Source organism: Erinaceus europaeus, chromosome 14 (genome assembly GCF_950295315.1).
Source record: "Erinaceus europaeus chromosome 14, mEriEur2.1, whole genome shotgun sequence".
Classification (NCBI taxonomy): Eukaryota; Metazoa; Chordata; class Mammalia; order Eulipotyphla; family Erinaceidae; genus Erinaceus; species Erinaceus europaeus.
Window position 1 is genome coordinate 13,840,078 of NC_080175.1, and position 22,846 is coordinate 13,862,923.

Genomic DNA, 22,846 nt, shown 5'->3' on the forward strand with positions numbered 1-22,846 from the left:
CCCTGTGGTGAGGGGGAGGGTGGACATTCGGCTTCCCAGGGCGTTGGGGGTGGCGTGTGTGTGTGGGTGGGATGAGACAGTCTTTTGGTGGTGGGAATGGTGTTTATGTACACTCCTATTAAAGTGTATACATATAAACCACTATTTAATTAATATGAGAGGGGAAAATTGATCATATGTCTCGAACTTCTTAAAACATAGACTGAGTCTTTTTAATACATATGTTGTCTTTGATATGTTGACTCAAAAGTCTAGACTAGGTAGAACAGAAGCAACTGGTGGCACAGCTATATACAAGATGCTGGGTATTATACAGCAAACCCTAACAAAGAGACTTTTCAAAGTTAACCCAATTACCAAATAATGTGATGATAACAATAACTATCCATTGTCTTCTTGAACCCTAAGACAGCAGGAACCTCACATTTCCACAATACAGCCTATATTTCCCCCAGTCCTGGAACCTTAGGGTGAGGCCCACTTCCCTGCATGCTTCTCTCAATTCATATCAAATAATATTGCATCCACCACCGATCGCAACCTAATCAACACAACAAGTGCCACCCCAGCATGCTTCACTTCAGACTGTGTCCAGAGACTTCAGGTGTGGAATGACAACCCTTCAGCTTCATTACTCGGGTGAGACCTTTCCTTTCATAGTATTTTCTAATTCCATTCCACGTAGTCCACTCCCCAATAAAGTCCCAAACCTAGATATAGACCAGGTTCAATCTCCAACACCATCATGAATAAGCCAGAGCTGAGCAGTTCCCTGGTCTTTCTTCTTGTGTCTTTCTCTCTATACTGCTCTTTCTCATTAAAACAGACAAAAAACAAAGACCACAGGGGGACTAGACAGTGGCTCACCCAGAAGAGCACACACATTAAAATGCAGGAAGAGCTGAGTCAAACCTCTCTGCCCCACCTGCAAGGGGGAAGCTTTGCAAGCAGTAGAGCTGTGCATCAGGCATCTCTCTCCATATATCACTCTCTTCATCTTCATGCTTATATATCTATCTCTCCCTCCTCTCTCCCCTTTTTTCTCTGTCTTTAACAGAAATTTTTTTTCTTTAATTTTATTTATAAAAAGGAAACCCTGACAAAATCTATAGGATAAGAGGGGTACAACTCCACACAGTTCCCACCACTAAAACTCTGTATTCCATCCCCTACCCTGATAGTTTTCCTATTATTTATTCCTCTGGGAGTATGGACCAAGGGACATTATGGAATGCATGGGTGGAAGGTCTGGCTTCTGTAATTGCTTCCTCGCTTAACATGGGCGTTGACAGGTCGATTCATACTCCCAGTCTGCCTCTCTCTTTCCCTAGTGGGGCGGGGCTCTGAGGAAGCGGGCTCCAGGATACATTGGTGAGGTCATCTGCCCAGGGAGGTCCACTTGGCATCATGTTAGCATCTGGAACCTGGTGGCTGAAAAAAGAGTTAACATATAGAGCCAAACAATTTGTTGACTTGTGATGAACCTAAAGGTTGAAATATTGCAGATGAAGATTTGGTGTCTCCATTCTGAAGATAAGTATTAGGCTTATTTTAGTTGTATTACAAAGGGCCCATAACTATACTATTTTTTTTTCCTGAGCCTGACCTCCTACATTATTTTTTGAAAAATAATTCCATTCAAGCCCCTGGCTCCCCACCTGCACAAGTGGTCACTTCACAGGTGGTAAAGCAGGTCTACAGGCATTGGCCTTTCTCTTCCCCTCTCTGCCTCCCCTCCTCTCTTTATTTCTCTCTGTCCTATCCAACAACAACAATAGCAATGGCAACAAAATGGGGGGGAGGGTGGGGAAGGCCTCCAGGAGCAGTGGATTCATGGTGTAGGCACTGATCCCCAGCGATAACCCAGGAGGCAATAAATAAATAAATAATTTTATGGAAGGGACCTAGTTCAAGTCCTAGCTCTTGTTAGTAGAAGTCACCTAACCTTTCAAAGCCTCACTTTTACCCATTACCACGAGGATAGTGAGTATCTCTGTCATATTACAGTGAATATTGAATTAGATGTTGCCTGCTGAAATGCTTGAGGTAGAAGTGGACATCACGGTGGTAAGTGCTCTAGTGCTTGGTTAATATTAATTGGCTAATTCATTTAGCAGTCAGAGCAGGAAAGAGTACCATATGCATCCTCCCCCCCCCCATTCTTGGTCAAGCCTCACAGTGTATGTGGTATTCCAAAGGGGTCCTTTCACAAGGTGGAGTAACCTTGAAGAATGCTAATTAGATGAGTGGAATGACCCGCCAAGTAAACATGATCTAGAGACCGGATTAGCCTAGGGCCAACCAATTATGGTGGGATTACAGGGCCTCTGCCTTGTCAGGGTTGACTGAGTGTCACATAGTCTTTGGGGAGCAGTAATCACCTGCTTTCCCACATATTTCCTTTTCTTCAGCCTTTGATCTAACCCGAATGCAAGCACAAGGTTAGGAATGACCAAGAAAATCCGTTTTCGGAGTTGTCTTTGCAGAGCAACTGCCATGCAGCTATGTAGAAATGGATTAATTGTTCTTAAGGTTTCTGTTTGCTAATCTCCTTACCAGCTCCAACACCCCAAGGTCACATTTAGTCCTCCAGCAGTCTATTATAATGCAACTCCAGGGTGATTCAGAGGTCCTAGTATAAGCCTTTCCCTGAGTTTGTCATGAATTCATCTAAAAGTTATTCTCCAATGGTGGAGAGAAAATAAGAGTTAGTGGAGGCTGCTGTGGTGTGCTGGTACTGATCATGGGGAGAAACTCTACCCCATGTGACAACAGCAGACTTGTAAACTAGTATTTCCTTCATAAAGTGATATTAAAAAGAAGAGAAAAGAAGTGGGTAAGCCCCAGGCTATCTGTATAGGAGCTCACACATCCACAAGAAAGGAAAATAATAATAATGATGATGATGATGATGATGATAATGATAATAATAATAATAATATAATATAGTCTGTCTAGCTGAGTGGCAAATGTGCCCATATAAAAAACATGGAGTCAAAAGTTCCAGAACCCTAAGAAGGTAAATTGGGCTCAAAAGCCAATATCATCTTAACCTCAAAGATGTCTCACCAGAGAAGAAATCTTTAATCTGATGTCAACAGTGCAGGAGGCCTATAATTCAGAAGTGATTACAGAATTCAGGCTATGAAACCATTGAACTTTGGTTTAGTTGGATTCATAATCTAATACAGAGAAAGAATTCACAGCTGTCTTAGTGCCTGCAATGGTGACAAACCTGTGACTTCTAAAACTCTCCTAGGAAATGACACTGAAAAAGTAAAAAAGTGAAGTTTATAGCAAAGAGGAATTTCATTCCTGCATTTACTCTGATTCACTTCTGGGAAAAGGTTTTTTTTTTTTTCTTACAACAGTTATGTTTTGCCTGGTTATTAGCCTCACAATTTCTCCCAAGAACCTTGCTTTCTCAGTTACCTAGGGAAAGGCTCACTTGACAAAAATCAGTGTAGTAACCACTTGACAGCCATTAGGATGATATTTACTATTAAAAAAATCAGGAGGAAGAGGAAGCCAGGAATTGTTTCTCTTAACAGAGAGAAGAGGGGGAAAAAAGAAGAACACTGGAAACCCAGATTCCCAGAGGGAAAGATAAAAACAGGGTGAGGGTATGAATAAATTTGCCAACACCCATGTACAACAGAGAAGCAATTATGGAAGTCAGACCTCCCTACCTTCTGCACTCCATAAAGATCTTTGGTTCAAGTGAAACATTTGTATATTGAAAACTATGAATCACTATTCAAGGAAATAGAAAATGATACCAAGAAATGGAAAGACATCCCATGCTCATGGATTGGAAGAATTAATATCATCATTCTCCCCAGAGCCATACACAAATTTAACACAATATTCATCAAAGTTTCACCAAGCTTCTTTAAGAGAATAGAACAAAAACTACAATCATTTATCTGGAACCAGAAAACAACTAGAATTTCCAAAACCATCTTGAGGAAAAGAAACAGAAATGGAGGCATCACACTCCCAGATCTCAAACTATATTATAAGGCCATCATCATCAAAACAGCCTGGTACTGGGACAAAAACAGGCACACAGACCAGTGGAACAGAATTGAAAGCCCAGAACTAAACCCCCACACCTATGGACATCTAATCTTTGATAAGGGGGCCCATAGTATTAAATAGAAGAAGGAGGCTCTCTTCAATAAATGGTGCTGAGTAAACTGGGTTGAAACATGCAGAAGAATGAAACTGAACCACTTTATATCACCAGAAACAAAAATCAATTCCACATGGACCAAGGACATGGATATTAGACCATAAACTATCAAATACTTAGAGGAAAACATTGGTGGAACACTTTCCCACCTAAACCTCAAGGACATCTTTGATGAAACAAACCCAACTACAAGGAAGTCTAAAGCAGAAACAAACCAATGGGACTACACCAAATTGAAAAGCTTCTGCACAGCTAAAGAAACTATCACACAGACAAAGAGACCCTTCACAGAATGTAAGAAGTTCTTCACATGCCATACATCAGACAAAAGACTAATCACCAAAATATACAAAGAGCTCAGCAAACTTAGCAACAAAATAGCAAATGACCCCATCCAAAAATGGGCAGAAGATATGAACAGAACATTCACTACAGAAGAGATCCAAAAGGCTAACAAACACATGAAAAATTGCTCCAGGTCACTGATTGTCAGAGAAATGCAAATAAAGACAACATTGAGATACCCCCTTCACCCCTGTGAGAATGGCATACATCAAAAAGGACAGCAGCAACAAATGCTGAAGAGGCTGTGGGGACAGAGGACCCTTCTACACTGCTAGTGAGAATGTAAATTGGTCCAGCCTCTCTGGAGAGCAGTCTGGAGAACTCTCACAAGGCTAGATATGGACCTTCCATATGACCCTATTATTCCTCTCCTAGGGATATGCCCCAAGGACTCCATAACATCCAACTAAAAAGATATGTGTACATTATGTTCATAGAAGCACAATTCATAATAGCTAAAACCTGGAAGCAACCCAGGTGCCCAACAACAGATGAATGGCTGAGAAAGCTGTGGTATATATACACAATGGAATACTACACAGCTATTAAGAACAATGAACCCTCCTTCTCTGACCCATCTTGGATGGAGCTAAAAGGAATTATATTGAGTGAGCTAAGTTAGAAAGATAAGAATGAGTATGGGATGATAACACTCATAAACAGAAGGTGAGAAAGAAGAACAGAAAGGGAAAATCAAAGCAAGATTTGACTGAATCTGGAGTAGGGCACCAAAGTAAAAACCCTGGGTTGAGGGTAGATGTTCGGCTTCCTGGGGCAGTGGTGGTGGGGGGTGGGTGGGGTTGAATGGGACACAGTCTTTTGGTGGTGGGAATGGTGTTTATAAACACTCCTATTAATTTGTAGTCATAGAAATCACTATTTAATTAATATGAGGGGAAAAATTGTATGTCTCAAACTTTTTAAAACACAGACTGAGTTTTTTTAATACATAGGTTGAGTCTTTGATATGTTGACTCTCTTAAAAGTATAGACCAGGGAGAACAAAAGCAACTGGTGGCACAGCTGTATACAAATAATATCAAAGGACATAAATTATGGTGATGTTGTGTATGATACAGCAAATTCTAACAAAGGGATTTTTCAGAGTTAACCCAATTGCCCAATAATGTGATTATAGCAATAACTATCTATTGTCTTCTTAAACCCTAAAACAGCAGGAACCTCCTGCTTCCTCTATAAAGCCTATATTTCCCCCAGTCCTGGAACCTCTAGGATAGAGCTCACTTTCCTGCATGCTTCTCTCAATTCACACCAAATGATATTGCATCCACTGATCCCAACATAATTATCGCAAGGAACACCATCTTAGCATGCTTCTATTCAGACTGTGTCCAGAGACGTCAGGCATGGAATGTCAACCCTTCACCCTCATTACTCGGGTGAGACTGTTCTTTTCATAGGATTCTCTAATTCCATTCCAGGAGGTTCACTTCCTAACAAAGGTCCAAAACCTAGATATAGACCAGGTCCCATAAGATAGAGCATATATTCACATGTATTCATGTGAATATTCACATGTATTCACAAATTAGGGCAAAATATATACCTGAAAGCAAAAGTACACAATAGTCTGCAGTGAGTCAGTAAAAAGTTCCTAATGAAATAGTATCTACTTAGACTTAGATACCCTCCTCACCTACTTCCTATTACAGTTCTCTCACTCACTCCAAAGTTAACTTTTGCAAAGTAGAGACTGCAAAAGCTGAATAAGGGCAAGAGCCTGGCATACTTTAATAATGACTCTTTAGTCACTATCAGGCCACCCCATCAGCTGGGGCCCTATTCAGGAAGTCCTGAGATTCCAAAACAGACATAATGGGCCTAGACCTCAAATAAATCCTGTTGGTATGCTTCTAATTCTGCTTCTAAGACCCCTTCCGTTTCATTGGTTTAATCCCCCCTGCTTAACACTGTTCTCTATTTACATAACCACTGTTAAATAAGCACCACCCTGCCTCAGGGCACTGGTTTAATCCCCACTGGTTCACTATGTCTTTTTGCTCCGCCCCCTCTCCTAGTACACCCTGATTTCCACCAGTCTTTTTTCAATCCACCCTCTCTACGTCACATCCTGTTTCCACCCTACTTGGTGAGTATATAAGGACAGGATTGTGATTCATATGCGTTCCATATGAATAAAGAGATACTGCTTCCCAGCTCAGCCATGAGTCCCTGGTCCTCTGTCTCCCGCCTGCGAAGCTAGCCCGGCAAAATCCCTCTCTCCATTATTACTGGTCATCTCTATCAGGAACAACAAAATAGACCCTTTGTGGGCCCCCACAGGACCTTTTCCTCAACTTGAACAACAATGATGGAGAATGTTCCATTTTCTGAAGGTAGAATGGACAACATACTCTATGCTCCACCTGAGGAAGATGGGTTGATGTTGGGGCAGCTTGGAATGTTCCTACAGATGACCACAGAATGTGAGCTCAGATCTACAGAGATGTAGAGGTCACATAGGCTCCTAAGCTGAACATGGGCCCCAGACCAAATCAAATCGATGGGGTTTACAGTCAACAATATTTATACCCCTTTCCCATACTATTCTCTTCCCTGATACAGCTTTCTGTTCCTTTTCCAGTAATGACATCATCTCCCCAGACAATAACTTGGATCCAACTGCATATCAGATTTCAGGCTCAGGAAAAAACAAACAAACAAACAAACAAACAAAAAACAAAACTAGTATAGCCACAGCCCCTTTGGAATAGAACTAAAATATGCCTACTAGCTATCTACAAAGTGTTGGAATCCCCAGCTCTTCATCTGCACTATACCAGCCTTTAAGTTCATGATTGGTCAACAATTTGTTTGGCTTTGTATGTTAATTCTCTTTTCAGCCATCAGGTTCCAGATGCTAGCATGATGTCGACCAGACTTCCTTGGACAGACAACCCCACCAATGTGTCCTGAAGCCCTGCTTCCCTAGAACCCCACCCTACTAGGGAAAGAGAGAGAGGCAGGCTGGGAGTATGGGTCAACCTGTCAATGCCCCTGTTCAGTGGGGAAGCAATTACAGAAGCCAGACCTTCCACCTTCTGCATCCCACAATGACCCTGGGTTCATACTCCCAGAGGGATAAAGAATAGGAAAGCTATTAGGGGAGGGGATGGGATACGGATATCTGGTGGTGGGAATTGTGTGGAATTGTACCCCTCTTATCCTATGATTTTGTCAGTGTTTCCTTTTTATAAAAAGAAAAAAAAGATTATTGGTCCATACTCCGAAAGAGATAAAGAATAGTGTAATGTTCAGTGGAGGGGAGGAGATATGGAACTCTGGTGATAGGAATTGTTTGGAATTGTACCCCACTTATACCACTATCTTGTCAATCACATTAAATCACTAATAAAATAAAATAAATGAAGGAAGAGCACTTGGAATTAGTAATTTGTGTAGGTGTGACTGAGAAATACAGGAACTTAGAAACAAAGGGCAAAAATGTATATAGACATACATATAGATGATACAGATATAATGTCAGCCCATATCTGTGACCATGGGAGAATTACCAATGGTAATTTTTCAGTGGAAGATATGAGCATACAGAAGTCTGGTGGTGGAAACATTATGAAATTATTCTCCTATTACCTTATAATTTTGTAAATCAATATTGAGTCACTAATAAAATATCAGACTCAAAGAAACAGAAAATAGAATGGCTGGGAGAAGAATGGCTATTCAGTGGGTTTGGAATTTCAGTTTCAGAAGGTGAAAAAGTTCTGGGTATATACTCATCAATAGTGTTAATATACCTCACCCAACTTACAAAATTAGTGAAGAGGTTCAATGATAGCTCACTGGATTGAGTGTATATATATTTTGCCTCCAGGGTTATCACTGGGGTTTGGTGCCTGCACTACAAATCGACCGTTCCTGGAGGCTGTTTTTTCCCCTTTTACTGCCCTTGTTATCACTGTTGTTATTATTGTTGTTATGCTGTCATTGTTGTTGGATAGGACAGAGAGAAATCAAGAGAGGAGGAAAGATAGACACCTGCAGACCTGCTTTACCACTTGTGAAGTGACCCCCCCCCCCCGCAGGTGAGGAGCCCAGGGATTGAACCTGGATCATTTCACTGGTACCTGTACTTTGTGCCATATGTGCTTAAGCCACTGTGCAACTGCCCAGCCCCCGAGTGCATACTTTAAAAAAAAATTTTTTTATTTATAAAAAGGAAACACTGGGAGTCGGGCAGTAGTGCAGCGGGTTAAGTGCAGGTGGTGCAAAGCTCAAGGACTGGTGTAAGGATCCCGGTTCGAGCCCCTGGTTCCCCACCTGCAGGGGAGTCACTTCACAGGCAGGTTTGCAGGTGTCTATCTTCTCTCCCCCTCTCTGTCTTCTCCTCCTCTCTCCATTTTTCTCTGTCTTATCCAATAACGATGACAACAATAACTACAACAATAAAACAACAAGAGCAACAAAAGGGAATAAATAAATAAATAAATATTTTTAAAAATGAAACACTGACAAAAAACTTATTGATCTGGTAGCTATTGTCTCAGAAGCTGTTCACTTATGGCATTTCTGACATGTACAGGAATCTCTCTGTCCTGCTTCTCCCAGGGGTATTTCGCCAGGCAAATGATCTGGTCCTTGGGCCTGATTATAATGATCATAGTGTGTAACAGCCTCAAGTTGCTATTCAACATGGTAAATAGAATCCAGGACCCCTCCTATGTTTTTTTTTTTTTTTTGTCTGACCAGAAGTGAGATCAAGTGAGAAGAGCACTTCCATGCCCTAGTCTAGTCATGCAGGAGTGTCCTGGTGTTCTCTGAAGTTTGAATTGATCTTGCTAGTTTTGTGTGTAGAATCCTGACTTCAATCTATCTGTGGTAAGAAGAATAACACTTCCCATCCTTCAGTGATTCCCTGCAATATGTTGTTATGTTACCTAAATAAAAGAAAAATCCCAAATGCAAGTAAGTTAAGGACTTAAAGATCTATATCTGGATTATCATGGTTGGCCCAATATTGTCACATAATTCTTTCAAAATGGAGATACTTTCCTGGTTGTGGAAGAACGGGGTCAGTTTGAAGCAGCATGAGAATGACTTGATTTGCTCTTGCTGGTTTTGAAGAAGGAAGGAGGCTGTAAGCCAAGGAATGTGGGAAGCTTCTAGAAGCAGGAAAAGTCATGGAAGCTGTTTCACCCATAATGTCTTCAGATGGGAACTCTATTTTGCTAGCACCCAGTGTCACTCATTTCAGATTTCTGGTCTACTTTAACTACTTTAGCTGATAAAATTTTATTGTAATTTGTAATAGTGCTATTAGGCAATGAAGACCCTGCCCTAGTCCAGACTGGAAAATTCTCAAAAGGTAAAAATGTAACCAATTCTTCTTAACTAGCAGACTCTTGAGAACTATTTATAAATCATATATAGGGGAATCTCAGCTATCTGGAACTTTTGCAAAATAAGCCATGGTGATAACTGATTTTTTTCCAAATAGTTGAGAGCTTATTCATTTAAGATGTAAAATTTTTTAGTTTAAATATTGTTTTAACTTTTTCAATTTTACCATGTTGAGTTAAACATTAGAGCTTAAAATTTTATGAATATTAATCCTTTATATAGACTAAATATGTCCATACGTGCATCTGTACATATACATTTTTATATTTAAGAGTGTATATATATATATATATATATATATATATATATATATATATACCATTTTACTTAAGCAAGATACATCAAACTTTAACACTTTCTTGATATATGGGATGAATTTTATTACAAGAATTAATTACTGCTAAATAAAATTAGCACTGCTATTAGGGGTGACTAAGTATCAGAAAGTAACCATATGTTGCAGAATTTCTAGAATGCCAGTTTTAAACATTTTGTTGTACTTACCTGATTCTTGTCATACTTGTCTTGATTTCAGCTTGGGCACTTTTTTTTTTTTTTTGCCACCAGTGTCATCGCTGGGACTCAGTGCCTGCACTATGAATCCATTGCTTCTGGAGACCATTGTTGTTGCTGTTGTTAGATAGAACAGAGAGAAATTGAGAGAGGAGGGAAAGACAGGAGTGGAAGAGAAAAATATAGACACCTGCATACCTGCTTTACCGCTTGTGAGGTGACCTCACTATAGATAGGGAGCTGGGGGCTCAAACACGTCTCCTTGAGGGGTCCTTATACTATGTGTTCTTAACCCAGTGCACCACTGCCCTACTCCAAAAAAACTACTCTCCAACAGAAAATTCAAAGCATGTGCTTGCCTTGAAAAAATTAAAAGGATATAAAGTTATTTTGCCATTTCTTCTCTGTTGTTTTTCAGCTCTGAAAAACTCTTCATAGTTACAAGATCTTTGCACTTTGGAGAGTCCTTAAAAAAAATAAAAATGGAACTATCATGTCATTTAGCAATATATTCCAAAACGATAAAAGTACTAATTTCTGCTTCTCTGTGGTACAGGATATCTGCACCTCTGTGCTTATGGTTGTAGTATTCACAATAGCAAAAATATGGAAGTAACCTAAATGCTCAGGGACATATGACTAGATAAAGATGCTGTGGCATATATATTTAATGGAACACTATTCTGCAGTCAAACAACAATAGAAAAAGGTGAGATAGTGTCTTTGGGATAAAAAGATGGGAGCTCCTTTCCTGGACTAGCAAGTCTTATAGACCAAAACTTTCCAGTTTATGGTCCTTGAACCTGTTTGACCCAAGACACCCCCTATGTTTTGTTGTTGTTGCTATCAGAACAGCATTCAGCTCTGGCAGTTAGTGGTGCTAGGTAGCAAACCCAGGGCCTCCCCCAAGCAAGTCCTGTGAGCAACTACTATAGATCTCTAGGCCCATTCCTAATACAAAATACAATATCCACAGGCAATTTTCCCGAATAGACTTAGTTTGGGAGGGCTGAGTGTGTTTCTAGGTACATGTGGATGTGTAGACTGTGTGGGTCTGTGAGTATATGTTTGCCATGTGTATGATAATATACTTACCAGTATGCATGTATGTTCCTCAGTAGGATTGTGATAATTACAACTGCATTTTCCCCAATAGCTTGGAGTCTACTCACCGAAGAAGCCAGTTTTTTCTTTTTCATGTTGACTTAATTATTTATTTTAAACTAGGGCCAGTATGATTTAACCGCTTCTAAGCTGAATTTTTCATTCAGACAGAGAGACCGACAGAAGAGTCACCACAGCACTGAGACTTCACCTGATACCATGACACTCCCGTGCTGGGCCAGGGCTCCATCTTGGGCTCCATATGTGACAAGCCATACTCCCTACCCAGTGAACTGTTTCTCAGACACCTTGGACATTCTCAGTTAAACATTTAAGTCAAATGTTGTTTAACATCATGAGGAGTGTTTTAACTTCTGTGAGATTGTGTGTACATGTATATTACATATGTGTGCATCACACGTGGACATACACATGAGAGTTCATGCACCAAAATAAGAGAAGCACAGAGAGAGGGTGTGAGAAGAAGCACACAGCAAAGGGGAAGCAACAGGAAGAAGCCAGAGAGACCAAGTGAGTAAAAGTGATGGAGGACAAAGACAGAGAACGAGAGAACAGAAGAAAAAAGATGGTGCATGGGTCATGAAGCAGAGGAGAGATACCAAGGGGCCACACCTGAGTGATTTCTGGGGTGGCAGAAAGACTAGGAAGCCTTTAAAGAGTAATGTTCAGTGATCATTTTTCTGTCTGCCTGTCACAAGCCACTGCTCTGTGCCCTGGTGAGTCTCCTCAGCCTGACTCCACCTCAGCCCTGGCCCCAACCCCCTACCCCAGGAGAGAAAGGGTGCTGCCCAGTCATACTGAAACCTCCTTGCAGAGCTTGTGGTTTGAATTTTTTTTTCTTGTAACTTAGCAACATCAAACAAAGAAGTCACACTTGTTTTCTGCCTCAGCAAGACAAACAGTGTCTGCCCAACCTAGGTGCCTCCTGCCCAGGACACACAAAGGTGAGGCCTGGCCAGAGGGGCTGACTGGGCCCTGAGTTAGCGGAACTGAAGGAGTGAGGGCCAGAGAACCATACAAACTAGGTCTGGTATTTAGTACTGAGCTGTGACTAGGGAGAAGAGGCCACTTCCCAGGAAGGATGTGGTCCTATCAGAAGTCTGCCCAGGTCTGAGGGACATAGGCAGGACTGAGGCCCAGCTCCAACACAGACTTCTGTGCAGACCGGAAGCTTGGTGTTCCCATTAAGGCCTAGATTTTCACACACAGAAGGAGGACTTACCCTGGTCCAGCCATCTCCAAACTACTGAGGGAACTCGGGGCATTCCAGGGGGTGCCACAGAGCCCCCACCCAGGTCAAAGGATGGGTGTGAAGAATGAATCTGCCACCCCCACCCCCACTGGTGCCACTTTAAGCCAGCAATACTTATATTTGACATTTGTTTGAAGACTGCTTAGCAAAAGCATATATGAAGATCCCTGATCTGGCTCATGTCCCTCCCCATCAATGCAAGCTCTCCCACTTTATGACTTTGCTTAGCACTGGGGCTCAGTGCCAACACTAAGAGTTCACCACACCCAGTGACCATTTTTTCCTCTCCTTTTCTATTGGATAGAACAGAGAGAAATTCAGAAGGGAGGGGGAGATAGACAAGGAAAGAGAATGACAGACACCTGCAGACCTGCTTCACCACTTGTGAAGTGTCCCCACACAATTAGAGAGCAAGGCCTTAAACTGTGTTTCGGAGTGTGGCAATGTGTGTGCTTAACTTGATGTACCACCACCCAGCCTCATGACTTACTTTTCTATTCCAGACAATAGCACAGGCTAGTGGGGAGAAAGGGTAGACCAAGTGATCAGGACCTTGAGACAGAGTGGCAAAGCATGCTGGCCAAGGGAAAGGTTCATTTTTTCATGTGACTAGGAACTATAGACTGAGTGCTGGAAATTCACCCACAGAGAACTGCTCCCTGGGGACCCAGGCATGTGTGTGTGTGTGTGTGTGTGTGTGTGTGTGTGTGTGTGTGTGTGTGTACCCTGGCAGGAGGAGGGAGGGAGCATCCCACCCTGAAAGGCTGAAATTTCTGTATCAGGCCAACAATTAATTGGCATAGAATTCAGTCACAAAGAAACAGAAGCTACTTCCTTGAAACAGAGGCTACCCTTAGGCTTACATGACCTGCAAGAAACCATGACGAAACCCAGAAGGAATGATTCATGGGGTCACAAGGTCAGGTTCAAGCTCATCAGATGGCAGTACTGGGTCTTCTGCCAGCTGTCTTGGCTGCGCCTCCCAAGGCCTCCCAGCTGGTCAACCTCTGTTCATCTTTCCACACCTCACTGGGGCCCTCCCACTTAATCAACAAGCAGATGTCATCCCTCAGGATATGTCATTTAGGTACATGTCACTGCAGGGCTCCTGGGTTCCCTAAGTAGTTTGAAGATGGCTGGGTCAGGTTATCTCCTCCTTCTGTGTGTAAACATATAGGCCTGAATGGTAGCACAAAGCTTCCAGGTTGCATAGGGGTCTGTGCTGGAGCTGGGCCTCAGTCCTTCCTATGTCCTGTCAGCTGTGGGCTAATTAAGGAGTCTTCTAGAAGGATGTGAAGGCAGGCCACAAGCAGAAAGCCAAACATGCTCTGTTGCATTCTGTTTGAGCTTCTCTCTTGGATACAGGGCAGGGCGTTGCCCATGCTGAAGGGAGACCTTACTCACCACCAGATTGGGGAAAAAAATAAAAGTCCAACTGCTCAAAAGCCAGGTGGATAAATCTGCCAGATCAGTGAAATGACATCCTGTTCCCATCAGAAAGGACAGCAAACACAGGTGTACACAACCAAATAGTAATTACAATGCAGGAGAAGATACCAAATATTTCAATGTTCATTCTTGGAAATTTTGTGATGTTTGGTCATCTGAGTTATAAAAATGGAGATAAAGCTATTCTTGTCTATGGCCATACCACCCTGAACACGCCCGATCTCGTCTGATAAAGTTATTCTTGACCAGTGTCCTGCCCATATCTTATAAAGAAGCAGGAAGGTGACTGGGATTCCTTTATGTAGATCAAAGGTCACCTTCAGTCATAGTGTTAATGATCCTATACTGGAAAGTTCTTCACCACTGCTGTATCTTAGCGAGGGAATCTCTTCATAATTGAACCCTAGTTTACTTCTGTTTCTAAGAGCAACCATCCCAGATTTCTAGTGTGGGTGGTTTGCATGCATGAGTCATGCAGAGAATACGTTCCTCAAAACAACAACAACAACAACAACAAAACACCAGCCAGCTGGATACTTTCACCAGGCCGGGCCGGGCCCCTCATCATCAACCCGTGGAGACTGTGGATGGTGCCCCTGGAAGACCACCACATGGAAATGCTCCAGCAGTCCTTGAACCTGGCATCATGACTCTCCTTCTACCAGAGACCCTTCCTGACTGTCCTCTAACTTCTACTCCCCGAGAGATTTTCTTGAAAGGTATATCCTCTTTAATCACATTCCTTGAATTCCGTTTGTCCTCATTTCTGCTTCTGGAATCTAAACTAAGGCAGTAAGTTTTTCTCTGTAAGAAGTACCCAGAGAGCCTGGCATTCCAAGGTCTTTAACTGGTGTCACAGAAGCCCCCAACTAGCCAGTGTAATTTTGCTAGTTCCCTTCAGAATGTTACTTGGGTAGCAATATCAGGGGTCCTAGAATGCCAGCAACCAGCAGGAGAGAGCAGATCAAATTCCTCAAAGTATCTGCCAATGGTCTTGGGTGAAGTCTTCATAGGATACATCCATAAGACATGATATTTCAGGAAGGCATGGACTTAAAATGACAGAGACAAATACAGCTATTTTGTCATAAACTCAAAGGATGACAGTGAATAGGATTTCTCTAACTAGTGGATGGCTGTCCCTTTGTTCTCTCAGGCTACAATAACAGGATTCCATAGACTGTAGGACATATATCAACAGCGGGAAATTCATTCTTATAGTCATGAAGGCTGGGAAGTCGAAGACGAAGGTGGGTCAGGAGGAAGTTGACTTCTCGGCTCATAGATAATGTTTTCTTTGTGTGTTCTGATGTGGTAGAAGGAAGAAGGAGGCATTCTAAGTGCTTCTTTGATAAGGACGCTAATCCTACTCATGAGTATTAAGGGAAGTCTAGGACCAGGGGGCCTGGAACCCCAGTTTTACCTAGACTATCTGAAGCTATGGTTATTTTGATTTCATTGCTTGAGATAGTCTAGTTGAAACTGGGGTTCAGGGCCCCCTGGTCATGGGTTTAGGAAAACCTGTGAAAGAATGTCCCTCCAGGCATTAAGTGATGATGCACCTGGTTGAACACACACTACAGTGCACAAGGACCCTGGTTCAAGCCCTTGGTGCCCAGCTTAAGGGGGAAGCTTCATAAGCAAGGAGACAATGAGACAGGTGTGTCTTCTTTATCTCCCTTCCCTTCTCAATTTCCCTCTCTCTCTCTCTCTTCTACCAGAGCACTGCTCAGCTCTGGTTTATGGTGGTACAAGGGATTCAACCTAGGACTTCAGAAAGCCTCAGGCATGAGAGTCTTAAAATTACCATCTACCTCCACCCCTGGATTTCTCTCTGTCTTCAGTGAACATAAATAAATACATATATATTTTTGAAATAATTTGCATATAGTCTTTTTACTCCCAGCCTCCTCTCACATAAAAATGGCATGAAAGTCCTCCAAACAGATGCTGAGAGGAGGCTTGGTCTCTGTTTTTACACTCCTCACCTAGAGTGGGTTTTTTGCTTCAGGAGATGAATGTGCAAGATGCAATGTGTCATTCAGGAGACATTCTTGTATTATTTCACACAAGCACCAGCATATGCCTCACACACACAAGCATCTTGCTGCTTCAAATGTGATGTAAACTTACACTGTGCAAATTTCTCCTCTTTAGCTTGTATATACCTCTGTTACAAAGCTAGGTGATGAATGACACAGCACAATCCTTTGCCAAGCTCCCAAACTTCAGAGAAAGACTTGAGAAGCAATAAACATCCACATTAAGAACCTGTAGGTCCTCTCTGAGCTGTCTTGCAGACACCAATCATGAGGAGATGAGAAATTGTATCTGCTGTATTGGAAGGTCTTCAGCAGCCTGCATTCAGTGTATCACACATGGAGGCCTCCTCCCCCACTTCACACACAAGTTTCATCCCTACTGTACTTCTCTTTCTGCCTATCAGAATGTTCCATTTTGTCCTGTTCAGAACTCATCTTCTTCACTGCTTACTCTCCTCATGACTCTCAGTCATTACTTGATCCTCACAAGACCCAGGGGTTAATTTGAGTGTACTTACTAAATTCTTAGCTAGGTCAAGGGATGAGGCCCTAGGTTCAGTGGAAAATGAGGCTGCCAGAGATAGGGGTGCACTTCCTTTAAATTAATTTTTTTAAGAAAAATTTCTATTGTATTTATTATCTATTAAATAGAGACGGAGAGAAATTGAGAGGGAATGGAGAGAGAGAGAGAGAGAGAGAGAGAGAGAGAAAGAGAGAGAGAGAGAGGAGAAACATTTGTAGCACTGCTTTACCACTTGTGAAGCTATCCCCCTACAGGTGGGGTCTGAGGGGTTGAACTCAGGTCCTTGTGAATGGTAACTTGTGCTCAATCAGGTGTGCCACTGGCTAGCTTCTAAGAGACAGTATACTTCCTATGCCGTGTTGTTTTCCTCTGTCCCGACAGAAAATTCATCCTTTATGTCTCAGGTTTTATGTATCTACACTCTTGTTCTTAATTTCAGGATGTGGTAAAGATGTAATTCAGTTCACCAGACTTGGCAGACCTTTTTGGACCCCACTGTGTCCAGTCCCCATATGCCCATTTAAAGGGTCAGAAATGGCATCTGTCCTCTAGATACTCACAGCGCAAAGGAACAGATAGTGAGTGGAGAGTTCTTCTCCAGTGCCTCTTGGCTTCGAGACTCAGTTCAAGAAGCTCTCATGAAGCCAAAGGCCTCCCAGATTGCACTGGTTTGCTGGAATGAGTCTATTTGGCCCTGTCTTAAAATTTTTAATTGCCACCAGGCTTATCGATGGGAATTGTTTTCTGCATGATGAATCTGCATACTATTGCTGATCCCCCCACCCTTTCTTTCTCTTTTGTTATCCAGGGCAGAGATAAATCAGGAGGAAAGGGGGAGATAGAGAAGGAGAGAGAAAGAAAGACAACTGCAGGGCAGCTTCACCACTCACAAAGACTCCCCCTGCAGGTGGGGACTAGAGGCTTAAACCCAGTTCCTGGAATATGGTAATAAGTGCACTCAACCAGGTGTGCCATCACTGGGCCTCTGTTAAATAAATTTTTTTTAATTAAAAAAATTATTTAACAATAATCGACAAGATTGTAGGACAAGAGGGCTACAATTCCCACCACCAGAGTTCTTATCCCATCCCCTCCATTAGCTTTCCTATTTTTTCTCCTTCCTTCCTTCCTTCCTTCCTTCCTTCCTTCCTTCCTTCCTTCCTTCTTTCCTTCCTTCCTTCCTTCCTTCCTTCCTTCCTACCTTCTTTCCTACCTTTCTTTCTTTCTTCCTTTCTTTCTTATCTTACCAGAGCACTGCTCAGCTCTGGCTTATGGTGGTGCAGGGGCTTGAACCAGCTTTCCATTATTTTATCCCTCTGGGAGCATGAACCCAGGGTGCAGAAGGTGGAAGGTCTGGCTTCTGTAATTTCTTCTCCACTGGACATGAGCATTCCTGCCCTGATGTAGATTCTACCAAGGGGACATCTGCCTGAATGAAAACCCCCAGACTCCAGTGTAGACAGAATTTGCTCCATGTATGTAGCCTTCTAAGGAGGTGTGAGGCAAGAGCCCTGCCACAGGCCTATTGGTCCATTCCTATAGCCTTTTAAGGAATATAAACTGAGGAACCACCTTGCCACTAGAATAAAGATGAAAAAGAAGATGTCAGATATGGTGAGGTGTACACTTAGGGGCAACTGGGTAAGCTTTGGGGCCCAACAACACTCACTGGAGTCTAGGCCAGTGGGATTTGCAGAAAAACCCTTGAAAACTCTCACAATGTGTCAAGGTAGTTGGGAGATGCAGGGGTTTGACCTCTGAACAAACAGGATCCAAATCTGTGGGCTTTTTGCAGGATTCAGTGTACTGGAGGCTGCGTTGGAGTAGGAGTCCTTTTCCTCACAGCTGTGTGAGCAGACTAGCTGCCACAGGTCATCCTGGGTCTTATCCAAAAATGACATCCTGGAGGCGCCAGGAAGTCACCGAGGGAAACTGGAACTGTACCCCAGAGGGTGTCAGGGTGGCCTGACAGTGAAGGTCACCGGGAATAGGGAGGCATCTGCAGGATAGAAAGGCAATTTCCACAAGTGTCCTGCAACAGGGTCAACCTAGATTCTCTCAGGCCCAAAGGTAGGACACACCTGGGAACCTTACTGTAGCAGAAGCTACTTTCTGCCTCTGCTTCTCTCCTCTCTCCCATCCCTTTTTACCTGGCAGGTGAGTGGGAAGAGAGTATGGATCCGAACCTCACACTCCTTGCAATCAGGCTTCCCAGCCCAAATGATACCCTGCTGGGGGAGGACAGAGGACACCCTTTTTACCAAATCAAGTCTGCATTTGCCATTAAAGGGACTGTAATAGGATGCAAACCAGATTGAGCACATGCTAGAGTTTTCATTTGCTCTGCTACAGATGCCATTCTTCCACTGAATGAAGTTTGAAGTGGCACAATCCAAGTGGCATGCCACTTTCTGTAACTGTCACAGAGACCAAGTCCAATATAATGACCCTCATTCAAACTTCATTCTGTCCTTTCAACACTGCTTCAGAGAAACAGAATCCATTTGCTCAAAAGGCAGCAAAGACTTTGGCAATGGCATTGGATTTCAAACCACTCCCTTCCCCCACCCAGTTCAGGCCTGATCAGCCTTCATTTGAATGGAAGGGCAGGCTTCTGTAATTAACATATTGTCATCTACTGGAATGGCTGCCTTGGCTGAAAAATGCAATGTGTGGTTTATTGTGACTGGCTTTCATTGAATGGAAGAGAAAAAAAAAAAGCAAATTGGCCATAAATTTAGAGAGAGCACATGGTGAGACTTTATGGAAGTGCAGCATTAGCAGTCAGAGAAGAGACCAGCTTCCAAGAGCACACAGGATGAAAATCTTGCTGTGCAGCTCCAAGCCTGAGGAGTTGGCTCTAATGTCAACTCTTCTTTCAGCCACCAGGTTTCAAATGCTACTGTGATGCCAACTGGACTTCCCTAGGTAGACAACCCCACCAGTATGTCCTGGAGCCCTGCTTCCCTAGAGCTTCACCCAACTAGAGAAAGAGAAAGACAGACTGGGAGTATGGATTGACCTGTCAACGCCCATGTGTGGCTGGGAAGCAATTACAGAAGCCAGACCTTCCATCTTCTGCAACCCATAATGTCTCTTGGTCCATGCTTCCAGAGGGATCAAGAATTGGAAAGCTATCAGGGGAGGGGATGGGATACGGAGATCTGGTGGTGAGACTTGTGTGGAGTTGTACCCCTCTTATCCTATGGTTTTTGCCAGTGTTCCCTTTTTAGAAATAAAAATTATATATATATATATAGTTCTGGGAAAATGTCAGATATGCAAGGACTGGTACCTCTGGCTTTTCTAAGGGAGATAGAAGCAGCATGGTGGGCAATAGAACCCTCAGTGCTGGAAGAACCTAGCCTAACCCTAGTCACCCAGTCAAGAGCTAATGGGAATTGCTTACTTTGGGAACTACGGCTAAACATCATCCAGATTTGATCTTTTGCTGCAAACAAGCTGGAGTAGCCATCGGAAGACTGTGTGAAAAATGTGATGGCAAGTGTGTTATCTGTGATTCCTATGCGCAACCTTGCACATTGGTGTGTATATGTGATGAGTGTAACTATGGTTCTTACCAGGGGCGCTGTGTGATTTGTGGAGGCCCAGGAGTCTCTGATGCCTATTACTGTAAGGAATGCACCATCCAGGAGAAGGATAGAGATGGTTGCCCAAAGATTGGCAACTTGGGGAGTTCCAAGACAGGTCTATTATATGAACGCAAAAAATATGGTTTCAAGAAGAGGTAAAGATTGGGCTGCCTCATCAAGCTGCTGCATCTGCCTCAAAAACACCTGCAACCAGTGGAGAGGCGGTGGACTCGGAGCATCACCTGCAGCGCCTGTGTCAAGCACTGGCACCTTTCCACCCTTTCCTCTCACCCAGACACATGCTAGCAATGGAAAAAGGATTCTTGACACAGCACTCCAGCAGACCATATCAGAAAAAAAGTGACAAGATTACTTTACAGTTTTCCTTGAATTCAGAAAAAGAGAGTTTTTTCATATTGATATTTTCTCTCTACACCAAAAGCTTCCAAAACAGGAATAACATCAGTTTCTGTCTTCTGTTTGAAGAGTTAACTATGAAGTTCCTACCTACATTGAGAAAAAGCAAGAGCTTCAGACGGGTGGTAACTGTCCTGGTCAAACATCTGCAGTGTGGTAGGAAGGTCTCAGAACAACAAATGTGGGTGATTTATCCTTGCCAGGTAGTACTGGTCCATGTTATTTTCCTTCTAAGAAACTGGAAAGCTTTTTCTGTTGGTATTTTATTAATAAAGTGGGTGTGTATTTTCTGGTAAAAAAAAAAGAGCTAATGAAAGCCCATCAAAACTGTGTGTGGTTGTTATATAGGACTTGACAAGTCAGGCTTGGAGGCAAGACCTGCTGGGAGGTTACTGCTTTATCTTCACGGCCTCCTTCATGCAACTGCAGAATCTCAGTCAGCTTGAATTGCCGTAATAAAAACTCACAGTTAGTACTACTTAAGGAATGCTCTCATGTTGATCTCAATAATCAATAGTAGCACCGGTGGTCAGACATGCCTGGGACACTCACCTGAATCCAGATACATTTCCCAGAGGTTCCCCCCACCCCCACTTAAAGCCAATATTATGGATTGACTGGTGCTTAATCAGAAAACTTTAAACTGAAAATATAGGCTTCATATTTATAAGACTTAGAAGTAGCACAGCTGAGCCACCATGAGACCTTGGTTAGAACAGGAAATTGGGGGATAACCGAGAGCAGAGAAAGCATAGACATGAGGTCCTGCTTTTATTGGGGTTGAGAGAGAGAGTGTGTGGGGGTGGGTGGGAGGGTAGATTGTCCTAAACTATTCATTGATGCATTCAATTTTTTTTGTCTCCAGGGTTATCACTTGGGCTCAGTGCCTGCACTCTGAATCCACTGCTCCTGGAGGCTATTTTTTCTCTTTTGTTGCCCTTATTGTTTATCATTGTTGTTGTTATTATTGTTGTTGTTGTTATTGCTGTGGTTGTCGTTGGATAGGACAGAGAGAAATCAAGAGAGGAGGGGAAGACAGAGGGGGAGAGAAAGACAGACACCTGCAGACCTGTTTCACCACTTGTGAAGCGAACCTCCTCTGCAGGTGGGGAGCCTAGGGCTCGAACCAGGATTCTTATGCCATTCCTTGCACTTAGTGCCATGTGCGCTTAACTCACTGCGCTACCGCCTGGCCCCAGTGCATTCAGATTTTAAGAGTGAGAATCTGACATTTAGAAGAAAAAAAAAGAGGAAAAAGAGAAATCAATTTCCAATGATCAGTCACCTAAATGCATCAGCATCTGTAAGACAATAGAGCCTCAGTGGGGGATTGGACAGCTTCTCTGTCTGTTAAAAGCTGTCCATGTTCATGAGTGAGCCCTCTTGGGGTGGATGCCCCTTAATTAGGATGTCTCAGCATCAAGCTTTTAAATCAGGTGCTTGTGTCACAGGTCAGTCAACCCTCAGAGCCTACAATAAAGCAGTCTATCTTTTCTGTAGTCTGGAAAAATCTGAGCTCAAAAGTGCTGGCCCATGTAGTTCTTGGTGTAGGCCCTCTTCACGTCTTGCAGCAGGACAACTTCTGGCTTTGTCTAGACGTGGTAGAGAGAGGAAGCTCTAGTATGTCTTGCTCTTTTTATCATGGGAACCATACTCTCATCACCTCCTCTAAATCTGATTTCCTCCCAAAGACCCTCCACCTCCAAATGTCATCCCTTTGGAGGGTAGGGCATCAACATATGAAATTGGGGTGGGCACAAACATTTAGTCTATAACATAGGGTAACTCTCCTGGGGTAGAGAGAAAAGAGCTTCTTTCAGATATCCCAAGGATAGAAATAACAGGCCCTCTGCTTCATTTCTTGCTCTGTTGCGTTTTCTGTCCTTGAAAATATTGATGATGAAGACCACACTGTTTCCTTTTACACACTCCAAAATTTCAGGAGAAAAATTGGAGAAGAAATATTCCTGGGGAGTGGGGGGTGGGAATGGGGGTGGGGGCTGGGCAGTG

At 42.9% G+C, this 22,846-nt stretch overlaps 1 protein-coding gene across 1 annotated transcript; it reads left to right on the forward strand.

The window, feature by feature from the left end:
• Positions 1-15,484: 15,484 nt before the first annotated feature.
• On the forward strand, positions 15,485-21,140 carry LOC103110815 (PHD finger-like domain-containing protein 5A). Its single transcript, XM_060172258.1, has 3 exons — positions 15,485-15,511; positions 17,266-17,271; positions 20,231-21,140. The coding sequence occupies exons 1-3, from the start codon at positions 15,485-15,487 to the stop codon at positions 20,576-20,578; spliced, it is 381 nt and encodes a 126-aa protein (XP_060028241.1). The 3' UTR covers positions 20,579-21,140.
• The last annotated feature ends 1,706 nt before the right edge of the window (positions 21,141-22,846 follow it).

Coding starts and splice junctions, on each gene's coding strand:
- LOC103110815 (XM_060172258.1), top strand. CDS start 15,485: ATGAAGGCTGGGAAGTCGAAGACGAAG.